The 27,065-nt window shown below is 42.5% G+C and overlaps 1 protein-coding gene across 7 annotated transcripts in view; it reads left to right on the top strand.

Moving 5' to 3' along the window:
• Window positions 1-26,347, top strand: part of LOC134621432 (histone deacetylase 4-like) — a 79,979-nt gene extending 53,632 nt beyond the window's left edge. For 6 of the 7 annotated variants that reach the window (XM_063467934.1, XM_063467937.1, XM_063467935.1 and 3 more), the window contains 20 exons: window positions 2,105-2,233; window positions 2,328-2,437; window positions 2,934-3,068; window positions 3,214-3,406; window positions 6,517-6,740; window positions 12,558-12,788; window positions 13,104-13,299; window positions 13,978-14,111; window positions 14,216-14,318; window positions 14,448-14,494; window positions 14,613-14,720; window positions 16,286-16,341; window positions 16,636-16,723; window positions 16,837-16,956; window positions 17,901-17,998; window positions 18,972-19,090; window positions 19,280-19,413; window positions 20,937-21,021; window positions 21,408-21,552; window positions 23,766-26,347. In XM_063467934.1, the coding sequence (XP_063324004.1) occupies window positions 2,105-2,233; window positions 2,328-2,437; window positions 2,934-3,068; window positions 3,214-3,406; window positions 6,517-6,740; window positions 12,558-12,788; window positions 13,104-13,299; window positions 13,978-14,111; window positions 14,216-14,318; window positions 14,448-14,494; window positions 14,613-14,720; window positions 16,286-16,341; window positions 16,636-16,723; window positions 16,837-16,956; window positions 17,901-17,998; window positions 18,972-19,090; window positions 19,280-19,413; window positions 20,937-21,021; window positions 21,408-21,552; window positions 23,766-23,808 (2,498 nt within the window). In that variant the 3' untranslated portion in view covers window positions 23,809-26,347. The remainder of the gene's footprint in view (window positions 1-2,104; window positions 2,234-2,327; window positions 2,438-2,933; window positions 3,069-3,213; window positions 3,407-6,516; window positions 6,741-12,557; window positions 12,789-13,103; window positions 13,300-13,977; window positions 14,112-14,215; window positions 14,319-14,447; window positions 14,495-14,612; window positions 14,721-16,285; window positions 16,342-16,635; window positions 16,724-16,836; window positions 16,957-17,900; window positions 17,999-18,971; window positions 19,091-19,279; window positions 19,414-20,936; window positions 21,022-21,407; window positions 21,553-23,765) is intronic. The other variant, XM_063467933.1, reaches the window with a different exon arrangement.
• Window positions 26,348-27,065: the final 718 nt, after the last annotated feature.

Below are 27,065 nucleotides of genomic sequence, written 5' to 3'. Positions count from 1 at the left end.
ACCTCCCCTCAACGTTAATTGGTTTGACTCCATCTGGACTGAGCTCTCCTTCCCACTTTGTGTTACTGTACCTTCACACCTCATATTTCACACTTGTGTCTTCTCCACACATTTATTTTTACTTGACACTGCAAATGGGAACAAGTTCATCTTTGATCGTTTCCCAAAAGTAACAGTTGCTCCGGTGATGGTAGCTTCTGGGTGCTTGTACCTATCCTGTCAGTCTTAAAAGAGATATAGTAGACGATTAAACTGGTTATGTCATAATAAAGGTTAGAAGTGCCCTGTTTTTGATTTTATCTATCCTCTGATGACTAAAAATTGGATAATAAATAGAAAAATTATCCAAGGCTGCTGATTGGCAGGGTAAAATAAACAGAGCATTAGCCTTCATGGCCTGAGCCAAGGTGACATGCCGTTCCCTTCTGTCAGTATCCATTCACAAGTCCGTGACAGCGTACACAAAAGACCAAAAGACCTTTAGCCAGTCAGACACGGCTCCCAAATTGGAGCTAATTGCTTTTTAGCCACAATGTCTTTGGGAAAATCAGAATTTGGCTTGTTCGAAAGCATCTCAGTAGGCGGGGGGAATTGTACAGTAAATGAATAGCAGCATGTAACAGTTTGTCCACCTAACAGGTTTCGTAACAGAGCCGCTCGGTAGAAGGTGCTCCCCCGGCTGATCAGTGTGTAGAGCTCCCAGTTTAAGCTGAAAGTCTGCGTGACTGTAGCTCAGGTAACTCTCACTTCCTGCCGATTGATTCGTCCAAAGCTGCACTGCTGTCAGTTATCTGTTTAACATCAAGGAGGTTTGACAGGGGTGCTGGCTCCTCAGCTGGTGTTGGCAAGAAACCAAAATATCCCATTTACCAGAGGTAACAGAACTGGAGGGTAGTGCTGCGCTTCAGTGATTTCCAACCAAGGCTATGAGAACGTCAAGGGTTACTTCACAGGGGGAATTTGGAAAGATTAGTTTAAATATCGTGGTTAGCTAAAGAATTGAGCGAACCCGAAGAAGTTTGAGCAGAAAAGTTGACACTTATTGTATTGGACAGGAAGTGCAAAACAGCAGCCATGATGTTTTTAAAATATTTGATCCATTGGTTTCCAGACAAGAAAATATAGAGAAGTCATTAAAAGCAATGCCTAAACCATCTCATCTCATCTGCCTTCTTTCGATGTGGAGTAGTGGCTCTACGCTGACTAAAGCCGGGCATACACTGTGCGATTTTTGGCCCATTTTGAGACGATTTTTCAGTTGTGCGACCGTTTTGGGGACAGGCCTGAGTTTCGCCTTAATCGTGTGTCGTGCATCGTGTAGTATACATGAGGTAACGAGAAGTGATCAACAAGAGTTGGATGGACATTGCTGCTCAATTGCAGCTGCCTGGTCAATGTTTTTCATTAGCAATTTAGCAAAGTTGATGGTGGTGTGTGTGTGTGTGTGTGTGAGTGAAAGACAGAGAGGGAGAGCGAGAGACAGATTTTGTGTTATGGACGCACAGTGTGAGCCCTCAGGTCGCATCAGAGCATCAGGTCGTATAGTGTGAGACCCTGCATCGTGACCTACGAACTTCTCACCCCTGCGATTCAATCGTACAGTTTGACCAGGAGCTGAATAACGTGACTGAAAAAATTGCACAGTGTATGTCCAGCTTAAGTCAAATAACTGAATCTTCACCCTGTCTCTAAGGGAGTAGCCAGCCACCTTTCAGAGAAACCTTATTTCTGTCACTCGTATCCACAATCTCATTATTTAGGTGACCATAGAACTCGTCACCATAGGAGAAGGTAGAGACGTAGATTGACAGTACTAAAGATTAAGCTAAGTAGCTTTGAATTTGTATGACCTTTCTGAGAATTCAACAAGAAACAGTTAAACACTTCAGTACAAGTACATACAGGTCAAAAACACGAATGCATTAACCAAAAACCTCTTGAAAATGTTATTTCGAAATGGATTAGTGACATGTAGAAACTGTATTTTAAGTTTTTTTCTCATTTCAATAACTTAACAAAGCTTTCTTCATTAAGGTATTTATGCACTTACGATAACAGTGTTCAAATTGGATTTCAAGAAAAGAACTTTTCAATCTTCTTTCAGCATCTGAGCCCAACCTGAAGCTGCGCTCCCGGCTGAAGCAGAAGGTAAGCGAGCGTAGGAGCAGTCCGCTGCTGCGTCGCCGAGACAGTCCCATCACCACCGCCAAGAAACGCTCACTCGACATGGCAGGTAAGAGGCAAGCAAACAGCACGCTCAGAGAGTTTTATTCCACACTGCTGCTGGTTTCTTGTGTGTTTGATTTGTGTGTCTGCGCGCGTTTCAGACTCGGCATGTAGCAGCGCACCCGGCTCGGGCCCAAGCTCTCCAAATAACAGCTCTAACAACATCCCTAATGAGAACGGCATCACTGTGTCAGTCTCCAACAACACGGAGGTAACACACACGCATAAATTTGCTTATATCTTGTGCCGTTATAGATGCCATTTATCTTCTGGAAGAGTTTTTTTTGGTGTTGTTGTTCTTGTAATTTTAGCATAAAACTTATTAAACCTGATCTCTGAAATTGTAGCCTGGCTCCTTTGTGCCAGTGTTGTGCTGCAGGTTCTCTTATTAGCTTTAAAACATTGCAGCCTGGAGTATGTATGAAGGCTGTGATTGAGGGATCTTCGGATTATTGTTCTGTGGACAAGGAGGCAGGCTGAGGAGCTGGCAAGATGCTATTTGTGGCAGCCATTAGGGGCACTCAGGCAGTGTGGAGGAGGCTTCTGTCCGTGACAATTTTACATCAGCAGTGAGGGTGCAAATGTAGATCTTTCCCCGTGTGTGGACTTCTTCTTCTGTGTGCTGTTTTTTTTTTTTCTTATCTGTGTGCAGGAGGTTTTTTTTCTATGATGCAAACAAAGATAAATCATTTAAATGTGTTTTCCAGGCATCTTTGGCCCAGAGGCTGTGCAGCGGTGCTGATCGTGGCTCCGTTAGCCAGCTGTCCCTCTACACTTCCCCATCTTTACCCAACATCACCCTGGGGCTGCCAGCCACTGCCACGGCCACTGCTGCTTCTAATGTAAGGAGGAAACTGCTGCCAACTTGACTGAATATCTTGCAGACTGTGCATCTATCTAACTGTGAATTTGTTTTGTTTAGAGTGCACTGTCTCGAACTATTTATTCAAATATGCCCGCACGCTCTTTTCTCTTCCTCTTGTCCAGGTGACCTCAGCCCAGCAGGATGGAGGCCTGCAGCCGGCCCTCTCCCTCAGCCCTCCATTCCTCTCCGGTGGCCACTTGACCCCCTACTTGGCCGAGGCTGGAGCAGGAACAGGCGGGCACGGTGCACACAGTCCCCTGCTCCAACACATGGTGCTCATGGAGCAGAGTCCAGCGCAGAGCCCCCTGGTGACAGGTAGGGGAAACAATTCAGCTTTTATTTAATACCTTAAAGCATAGACTATATATACATGAAAGATGGCGATAGCCACTGGTTTCCAAATTAGCTATTTTTTGCAATCACTATAGTGATTTGAAGGCTGACATGACCGCATCTGGATGAGAGGGTAGACCTTGGGTGTTACCCGAACCCTGGGGACAGCAAGCTGCCTCCGTTAGATAAACAGGCTTAAAACAAAATATAGTTAGAGGAGAAAACAGACAGCTGCTTCCCTGGAGTGTCTTTTAAATAAAACTGAATATTGAAGAAGATAAAAGAGCACTCAAAGTGGCTAGATCCTTAGCAATGGGTTTGTAAACCTTAAGTATGCTTTGTGTAGTTATCACCAAGGTTTAAACTGTGAGCTCATATTTTGAAGGCTCAAACTCAGCCCTGTGCCAATCATCTTGGTTTTTGGGGGATAGACAAGAGGGTGTTGGTATTTATTGATGCTACCAAGGAGCATCCATAGACGCAGATACCTGCTAATGAGCGATAATGTGTAAATAAACATGCCACTGAAAAGGCAAAAGATTTCTTTGACAGTCGCACAATCAGCCATGTAATTTTGTGTTGCTTTTTGATTCATTAGTGATGGAGTCCTTGTGCCTTACTGTTTTCAGAGGAATGTTTTTTTGTTTGATTGTTAAGTTATTTAACACTGAACCATGAAACATTCAAGCATGTGTCTACACAGACAAGTTAGCAAAGAGCAAGTTTTTAATTATATCTTTAAGGACTTTGCAAGTAGCAGCATGATTAGCTAAAGATATAAAATTGTTTTGTTTTGTTTTTTGCACCAACAAGTTAATTCCCAAAGAGACATTAGCTGAAAACTTGGTGTGTCTTAGCATGTTGTGCAGTGGGTCATAAAAAAATTTGAGGAACCTGGACAGAGGTCGTCTAGGATGGATGCCAGGATGGATGTCAAAGAGCCATTCTTAAGTAAGGGAAACATTGTCAGTATGCATGGTAGAGGTAAGGAGAGCGCTACAGCAGTGAATGTACAGGCATCTGTAAAACACGGTGGAGGCTCTGTCATGATTTGGAGCTGCATTTCAGCCAGTGATGTTGGAAATCTTGGAAAAATTGATGGATCCCTCAGAGCCTGGACCCCGACATTATTGAAACAGTGTGGGATCATCCTGACAGAGAACAAAAGGCAGCCTAATCCGAAGAAGAGCTTTGAATGTCCTTCAGGAAGCCTGGAGAACTATCTCTGAAGACTGCTTAAAGAAATTACCGAAAGCTCCCTAAGAGAGTCCAGGCTATGTTGAAGAATAAAGTTGGGCCATACCAAATATTGACTTTCAGGCTTGTTAGAATTTTTTTTATGTCTTTTTTTCTGTATTTCCATTTATTTTTGCATGTTTCAATAAGTCACTTAAGCTATTTTCCATTTTCCTAGCAAAATATAAAGAAATGAAGGACAGCTGAAGACTTTTCCACAGTGCTGTATAACAGTTAAACCCCTGTGTAATTGTCACAGATGCTAAAATTGGCTGTAGATATCCAAAATGTCTGTAAAGATGTTATTTTTGCTCTAAAGTTGGACATTTTAATAGTGCAGTTAATGGGGAATTTTTAGAGTTAGAGTTTTAGAGTTAGAGTTAACACTTTTAGAGTTAGTCTCAAGTGGCCATTAGAGGAACTGCAGTTTTTGGTACTTACTGCTTCGTTTTACAGTCTCGGCTTGATTAAATGTTATATAAATAGCAGCGGTAGCTGAGAAAAAGCAACAAAAGAATCAAATGCAACGTAAACAAAAAGTAAAAATATTCAGTTTTGCTCCTGAAGCCATCTGGTTTCACACGCACACACATGCACGCGCACACACGCACGGACGCGCAGAAAAATAAAACCATCATCACTGTGTGCCCCCTCACACTGACAGACGTCCATTCATTAGCTCGACCTAATGAGCTCCTTTCATATGTCAGCATATGCTGTCTGAGTATGACATGGGTCCATTGTGTGCCCTTTCTCATCGGCTCATTCACTCACTACCACACTGCGTCTATTTTCAGTGGGGCATTAGCAGTGAATGAGCAGTGACGCAGATACAGACGCACGTACAGAATGTGTGTATTCTTGTCCAAAAACGTACAGACAAGGACATATCAATGCCCACGCACAGGCCAAGAGCTGGAGAGTGTGAATCTTTACGTGCAGCAACAAGCTACTTATCAGAAAGACGCACTTTTAACCATGAAAACTTAACACTAACTCTTCTGTTTCATATCAGCTCCTCCCCAGCTCCTTCTCTTTAAGTTATCAGTTTGAAAGCACAGCGATGTGGTGCCTCTGAGGCTCCGGCAGGGTCTGCTTTCTTACTTTTTCTCAGTGCTTCGACACTCCGCAAGCTGATCTGAGCTGCTGAGATTATCTCATGTCACTACAATGGGAGATTCACAGTATTGCAGCACAGATGGTTGTTTTTATTTGGTTCGCAAATACATCTGCTAACTAATCCGAGGTCCAACGACAACATTAGGAATGCATCATATATTTATCTTGAATATGAGCGCTCTCATCAGTGCAGTTTATACTAAGAGTTCGGGATTTTCCTCAGGTGTTTTCGCTCCAGTCTGTGGTCTGGGAAGTCTTAACCGAGACTCCTGTGAGCTGTAATCGAAGCCAGCTGGACTTTACCTGCTTCCCCTCCCCTCCGTTCAGACGTGAACCTGTTCGCGATTCGATTGTTCTGATTCTTGCTTCTGATTTTTAATTTGGAAAAACAGGGTCGCCATTCTGTAAATGCTGTCATATTTCCCCTGAGCTAACCGCCAGAATAGACTGCACACTCACATAACCATGAATCATTATGACACCTAGTCTAAATAGTCGCTCAGGTGCTCAGAGCCACTTTAAGACACGTCATTGACAAAACACTGCTTCAGCACAGTTTTCCTAAAAAGCTACACGAAACTGAAGTGATGTTGTAAGATAATGCATCAAGCGCAGGGCCCGTATTGGCCTGAAACAATGCTGTTGCTGTTACTGAGAAATCAAGCACCTTGCATTGAAACAATCCTTTGGTATCTGCTCTGCCTTATGTAGTAAAGTCTGCCTTGTTTGTGTCTTAGGTGTAAGCGGCCTGTCTATGTCGTCAGCAGCGTCCATGACCAAACTGCAGCGGCAGCACCGGCCCCTGGGGAGGACCCAGTCGGCCCCGCTGCCCCAGGGGACCGCGGCCCAGGCTCATGCGCAGGCCCTGGCACTGCAGCAGCTGGTGGTCCAGCAGCAGCACCAGCAGTTCCTGGAGAAGCACAAGCAGCAGTTCCAGCAGCAGCAGCTCCACCTAAACAAGGTATTCGATTTGGGTTTTAATTGAACTTGTGATTTGTTTTAAAGGCAACTTGTCTCCGGGCGCGTTTGAATGCAAAGTGGTGCCGTTTTGTTGAATCGTGCATCCATGTTGCTTTATAACATGTCGTCTCAGGCAGGTGATCCGAGTGGCCAGAAATCTGATATCACATTCACATAAACTGATAATTAATGGAGGCTATGAGTCTCAGAGGGCCAGCTCTGGAGCTGTAGTGTAGTAGTTTGCGTAGGCAGCACCGGGCAACACAGCCAATAATGTGTTAGCTTTGGCTGTGTGTGAAGTTGTTGACTTTCCTCTGCCCTTTCTTTCTCTCTCTGTAGTATTTTTGTTTGTGAGTAGGTGGAGGCAGGTATGGGTTAACATGTATAGCTGTGTGTGTGTGTCTATGTGTGTGTGAATGCTTGCATCCACGTCTCTGCGACTGTGGCCGAGACAGTTGCCACGGGCTGCGAGGTAACCATGCGCTGCCATGGCAACCGCGCCGGAAGCCTCTGCCTTATATGGGCAGGGAGGAAGAGAGCAGCTGCCGCTTTACCTATTCAAGCAGGGTACGTGCTGGAGGAGAGGTGGGTGGATGAAACAAGGGATTTCCTCTCCTCCTCCTCCTCCTCCTCCACCTCCCCCGCACTGCTCTGCTCCATCTCACTCCCTTCATATGTTTCAGAGATCTCAAGTGGCAGATTTTTACACAAACACCTTTCTCAACAGCCTCTGGCACGCCAAGGACGGCTTTCTGCTTGTTTTTGCCAGGACAAAAAAAAGAAAGAAAGAAAATCTCTATTTTAGCATGTTATTCTGTCAAATTAATACAAGAGGGTGATGAAAGAGCTGGTTTTGTTCCTTTTTTAAATATCTACTGTGAATGTAGATATAGATAAGATTTACTCTTTTTTACATCTGACAAGTTGATCTAAACTTAAGTCCTTTTGGTTTCAAACTCTCATACTAGGAGATCTCTGATTTGCCACACATGTAAAGGAATAGGTCAGCAACAGTGTTTTATATTTGTCCCAGAGTTAGATGAAAAGGTTGATTACTGTTATGCATGTACAGTAAATGCAATGCTGTAGTCAGCAGCTTATTTCAGCAGCTTACAGCCGGCCCAGCTCTGTCCTGATGTAGCAAAACCTACCTACCAGCACCTCTAAAAATCACTGCTACCTCATTTTTAAAATATGTGCAAATAGCTTTGTTTTTGAAAGGCTATGATCCACATTAGTCTTTGCCTTCCTTGAGTTCTGTCACCACGTCTTTTGCACTGTTCCTCTAAAATTTGTCCACATCTACTTACGTGCATTAGGCGCAACATCATTTTTTGACATGAACATTCTTGAAATGTGTCATTTTTGTTAGGTTTGTGCATTTTTTAAACGTTACGAAAGTGTCAGCTTCAGCTCAATTACATCTTCACTTGAAGACCAGTGCTACGATTAGGGTAACCAGATCCTAGCAAACCAAAGAGATTATTAATGTTGGCCACAGCCTTCAGTATTATGGTAGTCAAAAAGTTTTATTTAATGTATAGCTACTTTTGAAAATAACACACAGTAGTACGGTGGCTCTGAGAGGTCATACACACTGTAACTTAAGAAAATATCAGCAAATAGAAAAATTGTGCAAAAGGACACTAAACACAGTGGATTTTGAATAAAACACAACAGAAGTAGAAAAAAAAAGCAAACTCACAGAAAACAACAGAAGTGTTTTTGAGCAGACAGTTTGTACAAGCTAATGGCAAAGGGCTAATAGCAAACATGTATCTATAGTATTATATTAAAATGGTTATCATTTCAGGTGTTTTCTTTATTAATGGATACAATAGAATGAATATATGATCAAGTTAGGTTTCCTGTTAGCCAAATTTAGGTTACTCTTGTTGGTTTGTTAGTGAAAACTTTTAATAGCATTAGCTAACTTCTTGGCTAATGCTAATGCTGAATGAATTTCATTAAATGTAGCATTTTACATTGTACTTATGTAATACAATTACATGGAAAATGACATGTAATCAAATTAGCTAAAGCCAGCATTTCAGCCATAAATATTTTTGAGTGTAGGTTGCCTTTAGCATGTGTCATTCACTTTATTTAAATGACACTTTTTCAAAGCATACAAAGAGAATAAAAAAAGATGCTTATGTGGCTTATGAGGGCTTAAACTACACTACTGATGCATTAATAAATATATGAACTGAGGGTGAGCTAAAAGGCAGAGTGATACAGTTTGACCAAGGAACTCTCCCAGACATTATAAGTGTTCATATAACTGTAATCCATTCTTATTTTAAATAGAATTACACTCAGTGGTTCCTGCTTTTGCACTTTAGGTGACGCTTCATATTTTTTCTCAAGCAACCGTTATGAACACATGGCAGTACTGTAAAACAAACACCACATTTAAGATATTCAAACTTCTCTTTTATCACCACATATTGAAGTATAACCATATACCTAAAAGTCATTATTCACTTAAAGTTCATAAAGCCATCCTGCTAACACTAATCCAGTTACTGCACTTTAAAATGCACAAAAAATGTAAAGAGAATACATAAAAAACTGAAACAAGTCAGGAGGAAACAGGAACAAAAATCGGATCTTTTCAGTTTTGTCCATCACTGCAACAAAAGCAGGTATGCCCACACACGCTGTGCACTTAAGCACCCTGGAAAGAGGCTGGCTGAAACTCAAGAACTGCACTGGTTTAGTATTAAAATCTAGCACCACGCTGGAAACAGCACAAACAGTCAATTCTATAGCCTCAAAGTTCATCTTACCTTAGATGTTCTTCTTCGCTTTGTACTTTTTTGTGTGAGCATGCAGATTCCAAGAAGGCCTTCCCCTGGAGTGCATAGGTGTACAACTTCTTACAATTGTATCCAAAGTTCCTCTTGACTTGAATTTCACACTTTATGAGTTGTGCAGAGCGCCGTAGTGTAGCTGGTTTACATATTTGGTGGTTTAACAAGCGAAAGATCCCGAGTTCATCCTGGGAGGAGACAGAAATCCCTTTGGGGTTATGTCAGGAAAGGCAATGGAATACAAAAAAATAAAAAATCTGTCAAATCAAACATGTAGCAAAGCAACCCTTTGTTAATAAGGAGCACACCGGCTCTGTTGGTCAGCCCAAAAAGGAAAAACTCTCTCTACAAAGGCACTTGTAACAGGAATTTCAGAAGAGAAAACATACAACAGCAGCCATACTTGGTGTCTTTCTGCCTTGAAGAAAGGTTGCCCAGCTTCTTTTAGCCACAGTTTCCTGCAAGTGTGGTTCTGTTACATGGTATTCTTTATACAATTCATCCATGTCCAACTTTCCCCTGATATATAGTACCTCAGCTGGATCAGAGAAATGGAAGAACCTAAATGTAAACATGCTTCTATTAGTTGCTGTCTGAGAAGCCATACCATTTTACAACAGACGTGCGCACAGTTTGTGTAGCTTGAACAAATAAAAGCAGTGTTTAATTTGGCTAAATAGCAGAATAATGCTAAAGATCAAACCACACTATGTGTTCAGCACATATCTAAATACAAAAAGCAAGATGGCCTGGATCACGTATCAAAATGTCACAAATTAGTTTAGTAAGAAACGGATAACTATAGTCAAAAGAAGGTTAGTGACGATATGGTTTTGGCTTGGGACGTCCCCACACTCCTATGCACATAGGTGGAAACCCTAAGACAGGAAGAGCAGGTATCTGTGAGAGAAGATGTAGTCATGTTTCTGAACTTCAGATAAAATATCTGTGTTAGCAAAAGCTTCAAAACTATCATGGTCCCAAGGTCTTGACACAGAGTTGGTGATTTTTTGTGGGGATTATCGCTCACAGTGTTTTGAGTTTGTCTCCTTGTTGGCATTCTCTGTTTGGGTTTGCTGTGTTTGCACTCTTGGGTTTTCTCAGCTTTAGTTTTGCCCTCCTTCACTGTATTCCCTGTGTTCCTTAAAGGGAAGCCTCATTACCTTGTGTATTTATTGTCTGGGTCTTCGATTGCCTTTTGTGGTGTCGTCCACCGTCTTCCTTCTTTTCTTTCTTCAGTAATCCGACATATCATACAGGAGTGTTTGCATACACATACACAGAATAGTTTGAACTAGAGAGACCGTACCTACCTCTTGACAGTACCACGGTACTGCTTCTGGACGAGTGTTGAAACAGTAATGAAGTAGAGCCCAGAGGAGTAAACATTGTTTATATGTCAAAATTTAGTAAGTAAAATAATAATATTTCATGGATACTTGCTTCTTTGATTGGCTCCAGTCAAACTTTTAGCTAATAAATCTATTGATTGTGATTGTGAGCTGCTAACCTCCGGATTACCTTTCATCTCACTGCACTGAACGTCTCAACAACTTTAAAGTTAAGGGAAATATTTTCATCCTAAGTTTGTTTATTTAAAAATGGCAATTTTATAAAAGTTACACATGGGATTTTTTTCCCATTTTCCTGTTATACCTGGGAGAGACCACTAGACGGACTACCGTATTCTACTAATTATGTAACTGATATGATAAAAAAAATATATCTGTTTCGATAATATATGGTTTCAACATTGAACATCGATAATACAATTCTGGTGTCATTTGGCTCTTGAGTGGGCACCATGGGTTGTGGGTGCAAAGTGGCTTGCAGTTGCAGCAGAGACTATAGACAAGCTAAAGCAACTTGAATACTGGGCCCTATATATGAACACAGGTATTATCTGAGTGTAGACTGAGCTTGATTTTGTGGCCAAACATTATGCTCATTTAATAATTAGTCACATATAAATGTAATCAGTTAATTACTGCTATAGACAAACAGTCAGTTTACCAGTGTAAATGTGTCAGATTAGCACCAAGTTTAATAAAAACAGAAACTTTCCTGTCTTTTATCTATATGCCTGCTTTAACTTGGCTGTTTGATTATCCACTGCTAATGGAATGAAGGGCATCAGTTTGAAGCAGATAGGCAGGAGGATCTGGGAAAGTGGAGCTTGGAGGGGGGGGGGGGGGGGGGGGGGGGTCAGATAGGTCAGAGCAGGAGGTGAAAAATGGGGGTAAAGAAACGTCTGTTTGGATGCAAAGAAGACAAGAACAGTAGCACAGTGGAGGAGGAGGAGGAGGGGGTTGAAAGGGAGTTGGTGAATGCTCTGACGTCAATGCTGTCCCTTGGCACTGAGCCAAGGGGACCCAGAGGCTCGCAGCTCTGGGAACACACACACACACACACGCATACAGCCATTCCTACATCCAAACACAACTACACACACCTGCACATGTAGCTCACTCTTGAGACTTCCAGCAAACACTTCTCTTTCTCTCAGCCTTCACATCGTAAACTCTGTGGAGGCGAGTACTCTCGGGCCCTTTTATTGGTTCGTGTCAGTAAAAGTGAATGAAGAGACAACTGAGTCACCGCTCGGTTAACGGGAGGCCCCAGAATGAGTCGACTGAAAAGAGACGCGACGGGGAGCGGGGAATGTCTCTGTTCTGCGAGACACATTTTGCCCCGGAGTACAGTCGGGAGAGCGGCTACTCACATTCAATTAAAAAGGATAGGTTTGAAATGAGCAAGACACCAATCTGGCTGAGTAATCCAAATTAAGCTTGTTAAAAGAAGAATGCTCGAGAGAAAAGAGCGCTCTGCCAGGAATTTGTTTCAGAGGAGAGCGTGCCAGTTTGTCTTGAAATCAGCCTCACACGTTGGATTTGTCGCATCCCGCTGTTCGATTGTGAAATAAATTTCACATCGCGGCATCATGGCCCTCACTCTCCTTTCTGTCTCTCCCTCTCTCTCTCTGCCTGCGCCGTGTCCCGCAGATGATGGCCAAGCCCAGCGAGTCGCCCGTGGGCCGTCAGCACCAGAGCCACCCCGAGGAGACAGAAGAGGAGCTGAGGGAGCACCAGGACGGAGGAGGCCTGCCGCACGGGGTCACCATCAAGCAGGAGCCCCCCGACCCCCAGGAGCTGCAGGAGGAGGTGCTGCAGCAGCAGCAGCACAGGGAGAGGGAGAGAGAGAGGCAGGCTGAGCAGGAGCTCCTCTTCAGACAGGTAAAAGATGAGGAGTTAAACGACATAGGCCGAGAGGATCAATATGAACTTTTAGAGCACCTGATTGGCTTAGAAAGGTTGTAGGTGTTCCTGGGGAAGTCCTGGAGTGTGGTGGGGGGTGGTTTGAAAGAAATGGCACAGCATTCATGAGATTAAGAAGCAAAAGGGACGATCAAAGCCAGATTATTTGTTTTGGCTGCCACCTTTTGGCCACAAGTTGCGCTTGCAGTAAAAAAAAAACATCAAAGAGTTTTATTATCTAAACATTTTCCAGAATTCCCATCCTTTATTTTTCATTTTTGTGCGTGCAAGCAGCAGGCCCTGCTGTTGGAGCAGCAGCGGATTCACCAACTGAGAAACTACCAGGCCTCCATGGAAGCTGCCGGCCTCTCTATCTCCTTCCCGGGACACCGCCCCCTGTCCAGGGCCCAGTCATCTCCGGCCTCCGCTTCCTCCTTCCCGATCAGCGTCCCCACGCCCGATCCTCCAGTCAAGCCTCGCTTTACCACAGGTCAGCATCGCCCTCCTCTCCTCCCACTGAAGCATCCCGTACTGTGTGCGTGCTTGTAGTCGTTTGCTTACACTGTAACTCAAATCTACAATCACTGTAAAGCAACCAGTAGGATTCATTGCCAGTTTAGCAGCCTCCCTGTGAGTTTAATTTCCATCTTAATGCACTCGGGACTGGAAAGAAAAAAAAAATCACCCAAAAATCAGGTGAATTGGCCAGAAAACGCTGTGCTAGTTCCAGCCTCCATCTGGTAGCAGAAATAGACGAGCTGGATCAGTGAATCTTGCCAAAATCTTTGTCTCTCCCACTCTGTTGTTTCACTCGTGGAGGAGAAACCTTTTTTTTTTTTAAATCTCCTCCCAGCCACTTCAGCGTGTCTTTTAGGAAGCGGACTTTTGTGACAGTTTTTGCATGCGAGCACCACAGCTGAAGATATTTTTAGTTTGGCCTACTTTGCTCCGATTCAGTTCCAAACTATACAGAAAAATGTGCGGGAAAAGCACAGCTCAACAGCGAATATCAAACAAGGATCTGATGCCTTAGCTTTTCAAAATAAAAGAGTGAGGCGTTCATTTAGACCGCTATTGTGTAGATTAACAAAAATGAAGGTGGTATTTCACAATCAGTGCGTACGAGCATTTTAACCAGTGTAGTGAATGTTTCTATGTGTTTCCCAAGGCCTCGTGTATGACTCCCTGATGCAGAAGCATCAGTGCATGTGCGGCAACACCAACAGCCACCCGGAGCACGCGGGACGCATTCAGAGCATCTGGTCCCGACTGCAAGAGACTGGACTCAGAGCTCAGTGTGAGGTAGGCTTGCAAAAAATGTAGATAGCCACCATCCACCAGCCGTCGCGCAAAGTAGTGAACCGCTTATGTGAGCTGAATCCATCTGTGTGTCTGTCTGTGTGTAGTGCATCCGTGGGAGGAAGGCCACTCTGGAAGAGCTGCAGACAGTTCACTCTGAAGCCCACGTCCTGCTGTATGGAACCAACCCACTCCGACAGAAACTTGATTGTAAGCCTTTATACACACACACACACACACACACACACACACACACACACACACACACACACACACACACACACACACACACATTCAGCTGCTGATAGTGTTAAATTTAATCTTTATTTCCTGCAACAGGTTCAATCACTCCTATGTTTGTTCGGCTCCCGTGTGGAGGGGTGGGGGTAAGTAATGCTTGTTTGCTTTGTTTAAAAGGGGCTAAAACAGCTCACACTTTCTGCACTATTCAACATCGGTTTCCAAGCCAGTTTATCAACATGAGACTCGGTTTTCTGGTCTTAGGTGGACAGCGACACCATTTGGAACGAGGTCCACTCCTCCAGCGCGGCTCGCCTCGCTGTCGGCTCGGTGGTAGAGCTTGTTTTTAAAGTTGCTACTGGAGAGCTAAAGGTAACCTTGATTACACCTGTCTGGTGCTTCTTGCTCTGTTTCCCACTTCGATGAAGCAAAGTTAATGTGTTTTTATGTGCTGCAGTTCTGCCACAGTCTTTGAAAATTCAGAGTGAAGCCCAAAGTTGCCACTTAAAAATTTAAGATACCCCCTTTCATTCGTCCTCCATCACCCAGCCAGAGCAGGCTGAGCATGGTATTTCAAATGTCCTTTTCTTCAGCTTTTTCCAGTTCCACTTGAGAGATACCACAATGCTCAAAGGCCAAATGAGATATATATAAACCCCCCCCCCCCCCCCCCCCCCCGGGAGACCCCGGGGCAGATCCAGTGACTTCAGGATCTGCCCCGGGGTCTCCTCCCAGCTGGGGGTACCCGGAAAGCTTCTAAAGGGAGGCACCCTGGAGACATTTTAATAAGACACCTGCAACACCTCAGTGGGCTCTTGATGAGAAGGAGCAGGGTCTCTACTCAGAGCTTCTTCTTCTTCTTCTTCTGGATGTCTTGGCAACCACATGCTGCTACTGAAACATGTGGTTGAAGTAGCAACATGTGCCTGTTGCTGTCTCTAGGTGAAGTTAGTTGTAAAGAGGGTTCTGCATCCAAAACATCTTTGTGATTGCTTTGGTCACTAAAAGATTGACACAATCTCTTGAAGTTTGTCAGTTTGTCTCCAAACATTCACGAACTGGTGAGTCAGCAGTAGTGAAACTTTAATCAGTGCAGTTCACACTGAAAATCATTTGCCTTCAAAGTAAACGCCTCTCTGCTACAACCAACACGTTTCAATAGGTACAACTCCCCATGCACAGTTGGCCAGTGGTTGCAGACAACTCGGTGTCTACCTGAGAGCATCACTCACCTGAAATGAGATCAGGCAAAAGTTCAAGCAAGAAGTTTCTAGAAAAAATAGAGCACGCAGCTTAATTCGTATTGGCTGCTTCACCTTTATCAATAACTCCAGAGTAGTTTACCTGCAGTCCCCATGTTTCACAGCTCGCTGAGCTCAGTTCGTTTCAGTTTTGTTTATATACCACCAAATCACAACAACTGCCACCTTGAGGCACTTTATATTATAAGGTAAAGACTCTACAATAATTCAAGAAATCTCCTATGAGCAAGTACTTGGCAACAGTGGGAAGGAAAAACTCCCTTTTTTAAAAGGAAGAAGCCTCTGGCAGAGATTCTGTGGAAGAGAACCAGGGATTAATGATAACTCCTGGTTAAACGCACAAGGAGTCCGTTTAAATGCACAACGGTGAAGACGAAACACTCAGTGCATCATGGGAAGCCCCAAACACAAACGGTCATCATTGCTTGTTTTAACCCCAAAACTGTATGGGATCTTTGTTGCAGCCTTATTACAGTTATTAAACCCTCAGTTCACTTTGTATTGCTTTCTGTGATTTAATGTTTGTCACGCTCTCAGCGTTTAATTTGATTCATGTGTAATAGTTTCCCACTTAAAGGCTAAGTTATGATGTTTTTTTAATGGTGGTTACGATCACAGAGGAAACAGTGATCAGTGCTAACAGACTCCTGTCGCTCCTGCCTCTTCTTTTTCCAGAATGGTTTCGCTGTGGTCCGCCCTCCTGGACACCATGCGGAGGAAAGCACTCCCATGTAAGGCCAAAGCCATCACCGCACTGACTTGGAGACACTTAATCTGCACGTATACAAATACCAGAGCTGGAACGGGCTTGTCTGGAATAGAAATTACATAAACCATTGAGTTTATTTGCACATAAAATCCTGAGTGTCTTTATTCTGCCAGCTTTCTCGGGCCCTGCTTTATTTATTTTCCATATCCTCCTCAAAAAGTGTTTAAATTGTCCCATTAAAAAAATGAAAATGGAGCTCTGGCAAAGATATTCATAACAAACAGGAGCTCTTGCCCTCCGTCTGCTGCTGTTTCAGGGGTTTCTGCTACTTCAACTCTGTGGCCATCGCAGCCAAACTGCTGCAGCAGAGACTGAATGTCAACAGGATCCTCATTGTGGACTGGGTGAGTCTCCCGACTGCTGTCACATGATCCTCTGTCATGTGACGCTAATCAGAAGATGCAGATTTTTTCTTTTTTTAAGACCAGTTAGATTTATTTTCTTTTTCTACTCTCAGGATGTTCATCATGGCAACGGCACCCAGCAAGCCTTCTACGATGACCCCAACGTCCTTTACGTCTCTGTTCATCGCTACGACGACGGCAACTTCTTCCCTGGAAGCGGAGCACCTGATGAGGTGAGTGTGTGTGTGACCTGAACAGAATATTCCCACTTTTTACTTTTTAGTAATCCATTTGTGTTTTTATTAACTTGCGCTCACTGGCCACTTCATTAGGTACACCTGTGCAACTGCTTGTTTATGCAAATATGTAACCAGCCAATCACATGGCAGCAGCTCAGTGCATTTAGGCATGTGGACATGGTCAAAACAACCTGCTGAAGTTCAAAGTCAGATCAGAATGGGTAATTTAAGTGACTTTGAACGTGGCTGGACTCCTGATCTGCTGGGATTTTGCAGCCACGTGATTGGCTGATTAGATAGTTGCCTCAATAAACAGTTGACCTGGTGGCCAGGATACGCATATTAAATATGGCCAGCTTCACATAACAAGATAAAATTGTGTATAATTAAGCCCTGTCAGCTTCACACTGTGTTTTATGGCTCAGTGTGATGAAGAAAAGTTGCCTTAAAGGGAGATGAGCTAAAACGAGTTGTTCCACACAGCGATTGAACTGAGGGGTATAAAATAAATAAAGATAATTTTAAACATGAACTCGAGTCCAAGAATAAAAACCGTGGAGCTGCGAAGGAAAATGATAATTGGTCCACTTCAGCTTTTTGACAGTTTTTAGTTTGGTTGCCAGTTTTTTCAGTCCACACTTCTTGAAGCTGGTTGCACTCCAAGTTTATGTTATCTGTCGGCTCCGGGTGTATCTTGTTAGTTTCCAGTTGAACTCTCTCCAAGGATCACTTTATTAATGCTCTATGTTCTAATGGTAGTTTTTTTTTAAAGACATCTTGATCAAAAGGCAAGAAATAATCTGAAGTAGGGAAAAGCATGTGAAAAGCATCCTATAATTACCCAAAAGAAGCTAAAAAGCTTAAAAAAATGAAACAAGTACATTTTTCCTTTTTATTTGTGCCGTACCCTCACTTGAAGTTTGTGCTCCTCTCCACAGGTGGGCAGTGGCCCTGGAGTTGGGTTCAACATTAACGTTGCCTTCACCGGAGGTCTCGACCCGCCCATGGGAGATGCAGAATACCTGGCTGCCTTCAGGTACCAGATAAACCTTGAGCACATGTGAGGGGTTGGTTTAATTTTTGACGACAAACCTCGGAGTTAAGCACCCTGCCTTTAAAGCCCTACTCCCAAATAAAGTTTTCCCTTAAAGGGAGGGCGTATATAATCGCTTCCATTTGTTTGTTGGCCTTCAGACTTCACAACAATATGCGGGGCCTTGGGGGACACGAGGTTGACAAAGTATTTTACTTTGATCTTCATTGTTAGCAAATTCAAAATTGACCTTAAAAAACTGTTCAAGAAACCATATCGATTAATATTTATCATATGAAAGAGCGTGGAGAGAGCTCTATGACATACTTTTTACTGTTTCAGTACAACACCTTGTGGGGTCACAAAGACGCCATAAAGATTTCTGCCCATTCTGCTCCAAGCATATGGGTAAAGACAAGAAAATACACCATTTCGTTATGTATGGCTTCAAGATCAAAGGTGAAATGGTCAGACATCAGCGTATTGTTAAAAATTAAAGCCAACGTCAGCATGTTGTAATAAAAGCATCACAAAGATTCAAAGTTTTATTTCAGCTCTTGCCCTTCGGGGGGAGTTGCGCTCTCTGAGAGCTCCTGTTCCACTTTGTCATGATACCAAATGGGAAATCTGAATATGTTTCTTCAGGTGGATTGTTTTTGTTTGGACGGCCATAACTAATCACATGATACTTTCTTAATGGATTAAACTTGTGGTCTACAAAATGAAACCCAGATATATTCAGCTTTTTAGCTCATGAAACAAATAAAAGTAACTGAGAAGCCGGAACTGTGTGATGCTCATTTAATAACTGTTCATTAATAATCAGCTTTAATTATTTGCCAAACTTTAATGAAGCAACTGTTTGTCATGAAATCTTGAAGCTTGCTTCTCTTTTGTGTATCGCCTTTGTGCAGATGATGTTGAGATGTTGGCTGATGCACTGTTTAATCTTTGAACCCCGCCCTTCCACTCGCAGGTCAGTGGTGATGCCGATAGCCAACGAGTTTGCTCCAGACATCGTGTTGGTTTCTTCTGGCTTTGACGCCGTCGAGGGACACCCTCCCCCGCTGGGCGGCTACACTCTGACATCCAAATGTGAGTGGGAGATTATCGGTAGAGTGTTTCTTATCTCGCCCTCCAGCCGCTCCACACGTGCGCACACTGCTGACTGAGCTTTGAAACCGAGTCTAACAGAGTGCTAAAATGTTAATGAACTTCAGCAGCTGTGGAAGGCATTCAGATACATTTAAGTGCATTCACCTCCTTCCTGTAAACTCTCTTCAGGTTTCGGTTATCTGACAAGGCAGCTGATGACCCTCGCCGGAGGCCGTGTAGTCCTGGCTCTAGAGGGAGGTCACGACCTCACCGCCATCTGTGATGCCTCCGAGGCCTGCGTGGCCGCCCTGCTCGGCCAGGAGGTAAGGGGGTCACTGAAAGCACGCAAGGCTGGAATCCTAATAAAAGGACGTCTCAAAGGGTCGACATTAGAAACAAAGTAGACCGGTCAAAGCAGGACTCGGATCACGCTCCTTTATTCCTGCTCATCTTACACATGATAACTGATTGGAAGTGGACATGAGAAGAAATGTAGAAGTTAGTGATTAAGTAAACACATTATATATCTCGGCTCTGTATGTTCTCAAAACGTATGCAAGTTTTAGCCAATAAGAAGAAGTTTGGCTTAAAGGGGTGGAGCTAAAATAGCCAGTTTTAATAGTGTGAATCGACTCCATTTTACCCTACAGCCGTAAAGGCTAAAGTCGTCACAAAACCAGGCATGCAGTGTGGACACACAACTTTGTCGGTTCAATTCAGGTTAATTTTATTTATATAGCATCAAATCCCAACAACAGATTGCCTCAAGGCGCTTTTTGTTGTAAGGTAAAGAGCCTATAGTAATACAAAAAAAAAAACAGAGAAAACCCCAACAATCAAATGACCCCCCCCCGTCACCAAAGCGCTTACTCATATCATATGAGTAAGCGCTTTGGTGACAGTGGGAATGAAAAACACCCTTTTAACAGGAAGAAACCTCGAAAATAACCAGGCTCACGGAGGGATGAGTGCGATGACTCAAGAAGAAAGTCACCTAGAACAGTGTTTCCCAACCACTGTACTGCGAGAAATGATCAGGTGTGCCGTGGAAGATTATCTGGTTCCACCTGATTAGTACTCTAAATGACCGGCATGAGTAATGGGCAGAACAATTACATTCTCTTCCACTAGAGGGCAGTACAAATACCTGCTCTAATTAAATAGGTTGCCAAGTGCCAGTAAAACAGAAGACGAAGAAGAAATTACACAATAGTCATGCTGTGAGTGAGACAGCGCAGTACGTAATAGCAATAGATAAATATTTGAAAAGTAAAAGTAGTCGTATTGCCCCGAGGGGGGAGTCGTAGAGTAGTGTTCAAAAGAAAGCAAAATAGGTATACTGGGGACTAACCGAGCCAATTCCGGTATGCCTGGTGCCCAGAGAAAAATGATCAATATGCTTTTTGTGAAATTTTTGTTTGGTGGTGTGCCGTGTGATTTTTCTAATGTGAAATATGTGGCATGGCTCCAAAAGGTTGGGAAACACTGACATAGAACTTTCAAATGTCTACCACAGGGCCATCTTCTAGGATTCTGAAGCCGGGCAGCAATATTTTACTGGTTTATTTCTTTCTGGTTGTTTTCTTAAATAATTATTGTTATTCGTTTGATTTTTTTTTAGATATTTATATTTATTGTATTTATGTTATTTATTTATAAAATAGTATTTATATTATTATTGTATTTATTTGTTGATCCACACTTAAACTCCGGGGCAGTCTTGACTCGATAGACGTCGCTGTCCTGGAGCGGGCTGAGATTCATTAAAAAAGGATTGCAGGTCATCCTGTTGAAGCTGTTGCACGCTCATGTTTGCGTTTTCTCTCTGTGTTTTTGTCCCATGCAGCTGGACCCACTGCCCAAGGCTGTCCTCGAGCAGAGGCCAAACCCCAACGCTGTTCGCTCTCTGGAGAAAGTTTTGGAGACTCACAGTGAGTTCACCGTCGCAAGAGCACAGACTCATAACACCGATACCCACAGGGACAGAGTTTTTATTAGAAACCTAATCTGTATCTGTAGGTTCATAAACAATCCAGACCAGTGAAAGGTTTTAGCCTTCATGGAAGTAGTAATTGAAAGGCAAGCTGAGTAATACTCAACATGTCATTTCTCTGTGACAAAATAAAAAACAGTAAAGTCTGCAACATTTTTATTAGAAAATATCTATTTTTACTTTTTAAGATTCTCTCTGGTTCATTTTTTGTGTATGAGCTTCATATATTTAAGGTCAGCCCTCTTAATGCTTTACTTTTATTCAGTTCCTCTGTGTTTCTTGTTTTTTTCTCCCTCCTGTCTTTTATCTGCTCCGTCTTCTCAGGTAAGTACTGGCGCTCGGTGCAGCGCTATTCGCCGCGGCTGGGGCTTTCTTTGCTGGAAGCCAAACGAGGAGACTCGGAGGAGGCTGAGGCCGTCAGCGCCATGGCCTCTCTCTCTGTGGCCAACTCTAATGCCATGGATCAAAGGTAAGGAATCCAAAATCACAAGTAAACACAGTGCTTAAAGAGCAATAGTCTTAAAGAGCAAGAGTAGTTATACACTTTATATAACCTTTAAACCCGGCAATAGTAAAGTCACCCACCGGGACTACTTTCTGTCGTTAACATCAAGTCTGTGTAGTTGGAGTAACGTGTTATTAAATATATTTAATCCTGATGGAAACCTCCAATAAAACCTCCAAATAACTCAAAGATTCATTCGTTTACTGAACAAGTTCTGCATATACTGATCAACTGCACATATTGTAAATATAGTCCCCTGGACTATATTTGCAACTTTAAAGCCTTTAAAGAGATAACATAGATGAAATAATAGTGACTTTGTTTGTCTTTAGATAGGGTCAAAGGTCATTTATAAAGCAACCTAAACAAAGAGCCAACAAGAACTTTTTCTACTTCTTGTACCGTAGTCGATCCATCTCACCCTGTCCCTAACATCCTCCTCTGTCACACCAACCCTCTGCATGTCCTCCTTTACTACATCCATGAATCTTCTCTGTTCTGAAAATCTAAGCATCAACTCAGCTTCCTGTGTTGTTGTCAGGGGCATCATCTCCAAACCACAGCAGCCCTCACTAGCATCTTGTAAATCTTCCCTTTCGCTCTTGCTAAGGTCTTAAATTAATGTCATTTAATATTTAAATAACTGACTTCAGGATGCTAAAATGTCTAAAATCATCTGCATAAAAGAAGAAAAAAAAGGTGAAGAGGAAATCTGCAAAAATACTGTGAAGTGATATCAATTCTATCCATTCAAACTCTTCTAGCTGCAGGGAGAATTGTTTCTCTGGGTCTGTCCAAACTTTAAGACCTTTCATAAATAGTTAGTGACGATATTCAGTCCAAAGATTTGGAAGTCCAAAACTTTTTTGGGAGGTTTTTTTGGGTTAAGTTACAGTAAATATTCAGTGGCTGGCCCGTAATTTTACAAATAATGCTGATGTCACTTAGTATTAGTTGTATACCCACAATTTTGTAATCCCAGATAAATCAGTTTCCTATAAAAGTATATAAGGTGAAAGAAGAGAGGAACTTTTTTCTGATGCTACCCTTTGTTTGAATGGTTTGAAGGAGAGATTTAGATGCATGGGTGTAGATCTACCTGCGAACAAGTGCTGAGTAACGTCCTGAATGATAAAGCACAGACTTCCTGGGCAGCCTATTAGTGCAATTATGAGAAGCAATGTGTGTTATTTGTCAGAAAATAGCATTAAATGTGATCCAAAAGGCACAAACACAGTCCAGAGGTCCAGTTTACAAAGTTAAATTAGCTGAGATACCATGCAGCAAACAGCCGCCACATCGACCACTTCAGGTCAGTCAGAGACACGATCAATCATGCAAACTTTAAAGGCCTTTACACACCAGATGTGTAAAGTTTATGGCCATACACACCAAACGCATAATCAGCTCAAAATGCACCCGTACTGAATATACAATTATATGGAAATAGTAAAATAATACTATTTTAATAATAGTAGTAGTAATACTAATACTATTAAATCAGACGCACAGTTGGACATTGTTTTGGGTCAATTGGCTCTCTGAAATTATTTCTCTGCCTCCCATCAAGAGTTCAAACTGCTTCACTGACATCATGAAATATATGTGAAAGCGATTGTGATACAACTTTAACTGTAAAACATCAGGACCAGCTCATCGTTGCTTGATGTTGAGTCAATTTTTTTTCACAGTGCAATCTATGAGGACGAATTTCAGTGTGTGTACATACGTTACACAACAAATTTGCATCCAAAACATTTGGAATTTCGTGGGTTTTTTTGAGGGAGTTGGGGGGACAGTTTGCAATGTGCTTGGTGTGTCATGACCTTTAGTCTTAAAAAACTTTAAATGCCTCTATATCAATAAAAAACGACCCTCTGTGTAGGTGTCATGAAATAGCAAATAAGCTATCGAGACCATAACTGTTTTTGTTGTCAGCTGCCAACATGTTTTTTTCTGCGTTAGAGAGTTGTAGAGGCATTTTAACATGAGAGTCAATGGGGATTGACTCACTTTTGGTGCAAGCCCCAAGTGGCCGCTAGAAGAATTGCAGTTTTATCTTTCCACACTGGATTCCTATTCTTTCAGTCCTCGATGGTGCTGGTAAAGTTGAGGATGCATTTTGTTAATGACAGCCTGAGGTCTAATATTAATATTTCTGTGTTATATCTCCTCAGCAGGTCCGAGGAGGAGCCCATGGAAGAGGAGGAGCCGCTGTAGTGGACGAAAACGTGAGGGTGTCACCGCGTTACCATTGACCTCTCCGGAGAACGCCTCTTTGAGCAGCAAAGAGTCTCGACTGATCCCTTCATTTAGTCCCCAATAACCCCACTCACCACGTCAGTCACCTTGATTGGCGGCCCCTCGGCCAAAAAAAACGAGGGAGAGGGGGTGGGCTCAGCCTCAAGAGTAGGGAGCCAATCAGAAGACAGAGGAGGACTGAACTGGAAAAAACTTATTTAAACATACCGGCAAGCGCTCGCTCAGAGACGTTTTATCTGTCAGTCTTCGCACCCCCATGTTAGCCCTCGGCGGTTGACCAAGTGATCACGGCAGCGGGCGAGCGTATTTGGAGCGGAGCGATCGGGAGGGTGGAGAAGGCAGGGGCGAGATCAGATCTCGTCACCGAAAGGTGCGATGACACTTCTGTGCAGAAAAATACGGTGCTTTACGCGGCTGCCCTCTGACCACATCCAGTACGGACACCGGGGACAGCAGACGTCCCCAGCTGTCAAGAGGCAAGCTCGGGGATTTTTTTTTCTTTTTTTCTTGACTATTTTCCCTCCCTAAAGAAATGGGGTGGGGGGAGGGGGGGATCATGGCAACCGAGAAGATAATTTTACTAAATGTGTTCACTGTGGACTTTGGTTGGGCCGAAGTTTGAGTAGGCTTTTACAAAGATTTTAACGGTGAGACTCCGTCGCCTCGCCGGACCAGCCTGTTGTCGAAGGTTGACGAGTTAGAGGAGTGCCTTGGTGAGGGTCTGCTGGATTTCACGATTGTTCAGGAAAAGATTGCCTTAAGATTTTTCTCGCCGAGGAATCGGCGCGAGGGTGCGGGAGACGGAGGAGAGTTTCAAGTCCTTTCTTGTGGGGGGGGGGAGAATGATGAAAAATATAGCAAACAATCTTTCAGCATGTTTACTTGGAACGTGACGAAGACAGCATTTATGTCTCTCACGGCCTCTCTTGAAGAGTTACTTTACTTTTTTTTTTTTGGATGGATCTATTTTTCTGTAAAAAAGGAAGAAAAAAAGAAAGAAAGAAATGAAAGCGCTTTGTAAAGGTAGTTGCCAGCTTCAGTAGAGAAAAAAAATTAAAGGTGCAAACATGGAGACCTTCAAAGAAGGAATTAGAAAAACTTGCGAAAAGGTTTAGCCTTTAATGTAGCTTCCCTTTAATCGAAGTCGTCGCTTTGTAAAACGCATGCATTTGAGCAGAGAGGCCAGACATGTTTTTTTTGTTTGTTTCTTTTTATCTGCAAGATATTTTGAATGTTATCCAAAAGAGAAAGCCAAGCAAGAGAAAGCCAAAGCATGAGTTTGGATTTACAGCAGTACTTAACTCCACTTAGATGGCAAGCCGACAAACATTTCACGTATTGGCCCTTTAAGACGAGGCGCCCAATACCCAGTTCAATGTTTACTGATTTTACTCCTTCACAGATCAGGTGTGTGTGCCGATCCCATGCTTTGCCGGTTGGCAACTACCTTGGTTACTATTGTGAGCTAAACATCAGCCATGTATATTGAATTGAATATATTTTGAGAGGCAGTAATCGAGTATTGTCTTTGTTTGTATTTTACATGTATGATTTTCGCATCAACTTGTCAATTCTGCAATGTCAGAAGTGTGTTTGGTAAGCGTGTCCACTCCTTTTTTTTTTTTTTTACTTTTTATTGTATAAAATTATTTTTCTAACTTTTTCATCCATAGATTTTGTTCTGTGTTTTTATCCGTTTTCTGGATAGTTATAGGGCTGCCATTCACGTCCTTAGTACTATTGTTCTTTCTTTCTTGTATTTATCAAAACTAAGGAGCAACTCTTTCTTTCTTTCTTTCTACGGCTCCCTAAAGCCTTTCTGCATTTTCATCAATGATGTATTTATAACATGTACTGTTTATAGGAGATTTGTATATGGAAAAATTTATAAATGTACTCTAAACTAATGACAGCTATGATATTGTGAGCAAAAAAAAGAAGAAAAGCAGTATGGTGTAAGATGTTACTCCATGAACTTTGAAAAAGCAGCATATTTAACTCGTCATCGACTGCACTGTTTTCCAGTGGTCACTACGCGGCACCGCGGTTGACTTTTTAAACACCTACAGAGTCAAGACATTTGATCACTTTGTTGCCTAACATTTTCCTCTGGTGCATGTGTGACATGCGCTTACCTTTCAACTGTGATAACACCCAAAAAACAAACAAAACAACGTTTAGAGGCCACCTTATGTAGCTAGCTGAGTTTTCTGTGGTGGGAAAAGAAAAGAAGGGGACACCTATGTCAACGAAAGGATTTCTTTCTTTTTGTTTTTAAAGCAGCTCGGGATGGAAAACATCAGCCAATCATTTTAAAGTCCTTCTCTAAGCATTTGTGGCACTATCATGTCCGTGACGTCGGTGTTTCCTTCTTCCTTTTTCCTGCTTTGAACTGACCTGACACGAAGAGTAGATCGAATACATTCGAATGAGCCCCCATCTGTCAACTGCTTTGTTAAACACCTGATTAAAGACGACTGTCATGTTTATTTTTAAAGGGACTTTTCATCCCCCAAATCAAATGAGCGTGTTTTTCCTCTGGCCTGTAGTGATTTATCCATTTAGATTGTTCTGGTGCGAGTTGCCCATTGTTGATGATATCAGCTGTAGACATTCCTGTGGCTTTTGAATATAATGGGACTAAAAAGAAGTTTCCTTGTGGTGCTCAAAAAGAGGAAAAAAAGATGACCCACTTATACAAAAATATCCACAAATCTTGCTGTGAGGAGCTACATGTAGAAGCTATTTTCTTTCCACCAAAATACATCCACCATCTAACTGTGATTAGACTTAGATGCCATATTGCGGATGGTAATGCAGATGTATTTTTGCCCTTGCTATTTTTGTCAGTGGAGACTCGGGAGATCTGAGTTTCTGTTCTGACCCATTTCTATATAAAATGGCAACTTTTTTGTGCTTTTTGATGTTACAGTTTAGGAAATGTTTAAAACTAATAAACAGGGGCTTACGTATCACGGGTGTTAACACTTTACTGTTGCAAATATGACAGGATTGACAGGATTTCACAATCAAAAATCAACAACAACTGCTTCTTTTTAGCTGATTTCATGTTCAGTGGCTGTCCTGACACTAAATGAACCTAATATGAGCTTTAATACTATCTGCATACTTCTTTTGGCTAGCGGATCTAGTCAGTAGAAATAAATAAATTATACATAAATTATCCATGAAGATGTTTGATTTTTGGAGGACAC

The sequence above is a fragment of the Pelmatolapia mariae genome, linkage group LG23 (assembly GCF_036321145.2).
Source record: "Pelmatolapia mariae isolate MD_Pm_ZW linkage group LG23, Pm_UMD_F_2, whole genome shotgun sequence".
In the NCBI taxonomy this organism is placed as follows: Eukaryota; Metazoa; Chordata; class Actinopteri; order Cichliformes; family Cichlidae; genus Pelmatolapia; species Pelmatolapia mariae.
The sequence above is the reverse complement of the archived record's forward strand: the minus strand, read 5'-3'. Positions and strand labels throughout refer to the sequence as shown.